Source organism: Humulus lupulus, chromosome 1, assembly GCF_963169125.1.
Source record: "Humulus lupulus chromosome 1, drHumLupu1.1, whole genome shotgun sequence".
NCBI lineage: Eukaryota > Viridiplantae > Streptophyta > Magnoliopsida > Rosales > Cannabaceae > Humulus > Humulus lupulus.
In genome coordinates this window covers 149832971-149834869 of record NC_084793.1, presented here as the reverse complement: position 1 = coordinate 149834869, position 1899 = coordinate 149832971, and the positions used below count along the sequence as shown (strand labels likewise).

Sequence of the window (1899 nt, the reverse complement as noted above, 5' to 3'; positions counted from 1 at the left end):
TTATGTTGTCTCTTCCAAATTTTTTCTTGTTTCTGTTGCAGGTCTGGGTTTTCTCACTAGCTCTGGAGTCAAACGGGTCTTATTCAAGCAACAAATTGTGACATTAGGAAATACAACTAGGTCTATTTTCAAAAGAGCCAGAGCTCACATGGGTGAAACTAGCGACCCATCTCATCCTTCTTTTGATGAACAGGCGGGTGTTGTTGTGCAACCGCGCCTAGAAAAATGAGTCTTATAAGTTGGAATGTTCGAGGATTGGTGAGTCTTCATGCATTCAGACGTCTCTCCCTTATAACCAAGCAGCATAAACCAGATATTTTGTTCATTATGGAGACTAGGTTACCTCCTGGTTCTGTAAATAGGTTCAAAAATACTTTACATTTTGTGGATGGGTTTGAAGTCCCTAGGAAGAATTTTGGGGGAGGACTCTTTCTTTTGTGGTCTCATGATGTAAATATTAGTATTTTATCTTATAACTCTGATCATATAGACTATTATGTAAATACGAATGATGGTAATGCTTGGCATTTCACTTGCTACTAAGGTGCTCCTATGTTCAATGACCGATCTCATACTTGGTCTATTTTATCTCGTGTGTATGATAGTGCTCCTTATATGCCTTGGTTGATTATGGGTGATTTTAATTCCTATCTTTATAATAGTGATAAATATGGTGGTTCTCAACCTAATTTTGCTGCTATGAATATGCTTGCTGATTTTTTAGATAAATATAATATGTTTCCTCTTCCTTTCATTGACAAAAAATTTACATGGACTAATAATAATGTTTATGAAAGACTAGATTGGTGCATTACTAATCATAAATGGCATAACTTGTTCCTAAATGCTAGGCTTTTCATCTTCCTTTTTATGGCTCGGATCATAGAGCTCTTCAAGTCATCCTTTCAGACTCCTCTTTTTTGCCTAAACATGTTCCTAAACGATTTATTTTTTAAAATAGTTGGCTTACTGAATCTTCTTTCTTTGACACTGTTCAAAATTCTTGGTTGCCTTCAACCTTTGACCATGATGATCACTCTAACCCTCTTTCTTCTTTTTCTGAAAAGCAATTTAACTGTACAAATTCTCTTAAAAGTTGGAATGAAGATAACTTTAAATCTATCGAGTCTAGGATTTCTAGTTTACAAGATAAGATATCTAACTTGCAATCTGTGGTGCCTCCGAATGTTGAGACTCCAAATAAGATTAAAACTCTTCAATCACAGTTAGATGTGTTGCTTCTTAAAGAGGAAATCTACTGGAAACAACGAGCTAGTGTTTTTTGGCTAAATTTTGGAGATAAAAATACTAGATTTTTTCACAAATATGCTACTAATAGACGTAGGACTAATCATATTAGATACCTAACTTTAGATGATGGTGCTAAAGTTGATACTTTTAAAGATATTATAAATAATATACTCTCATACTTCTCTAATCTCTTCTCTACTCAAGGTGTTGATCCAGATGCTTTAAATGTTATTCTTTTTGGTCTGAATCAACACATTTCTATTAACCACTATCAGATGTTGGATCAACCTTTTACTCCGGAGGGAGTTAAAACTGCTCTTTTCCAATTGTCTGGAGACAAAGCCCCTGGCTTTAGACAGTTATAATGCCTACTTTTATCAAAATAACTGGAACATTGTAGGGATGGATTTGGTTAATAATGATGTTGATATTTCTTGTGTAAATAATACTCTTATTGTCCTTATACCTAAAAAGAATAATGTTCACACCATTAAAGATTTCAAGCCAATTAGTCTTTGTTCTATTGTTTATAAAGTTATTTCTAGAACTCTAGTTAATAGACATAAACCAGTGTTATGTAATATTATTTCTCCTTTTCAAAATGCTTTTCTTTCAGATAGAATAATTTTTGACAATATTCTTATTGCT

General features: G+C 33.4%; 1 protein-coding gene across 1 annotated transcript; it reads left to right on the top strand.

Annotated features, from left to right (window-relative positions):
- The first annotated feature begins 630 nt into the window (after positions 1-630).
- LOC133823379 (uncharacterized) lies at positions 631-1616 on the top strand. The gene is made up of 2 exons (XM_062256112.1): positions 631-806; positions 962-1616. Exons 1-2 carry the CDS (start codon positions 631-633, stop codon positions 1614-1616), a joined length of 831 nt encoding a protein of 276 aa, XP_062112096.1.
- The last annotated feature ends 283 nt before the right edge of the window (positions 1617-1899 follow it).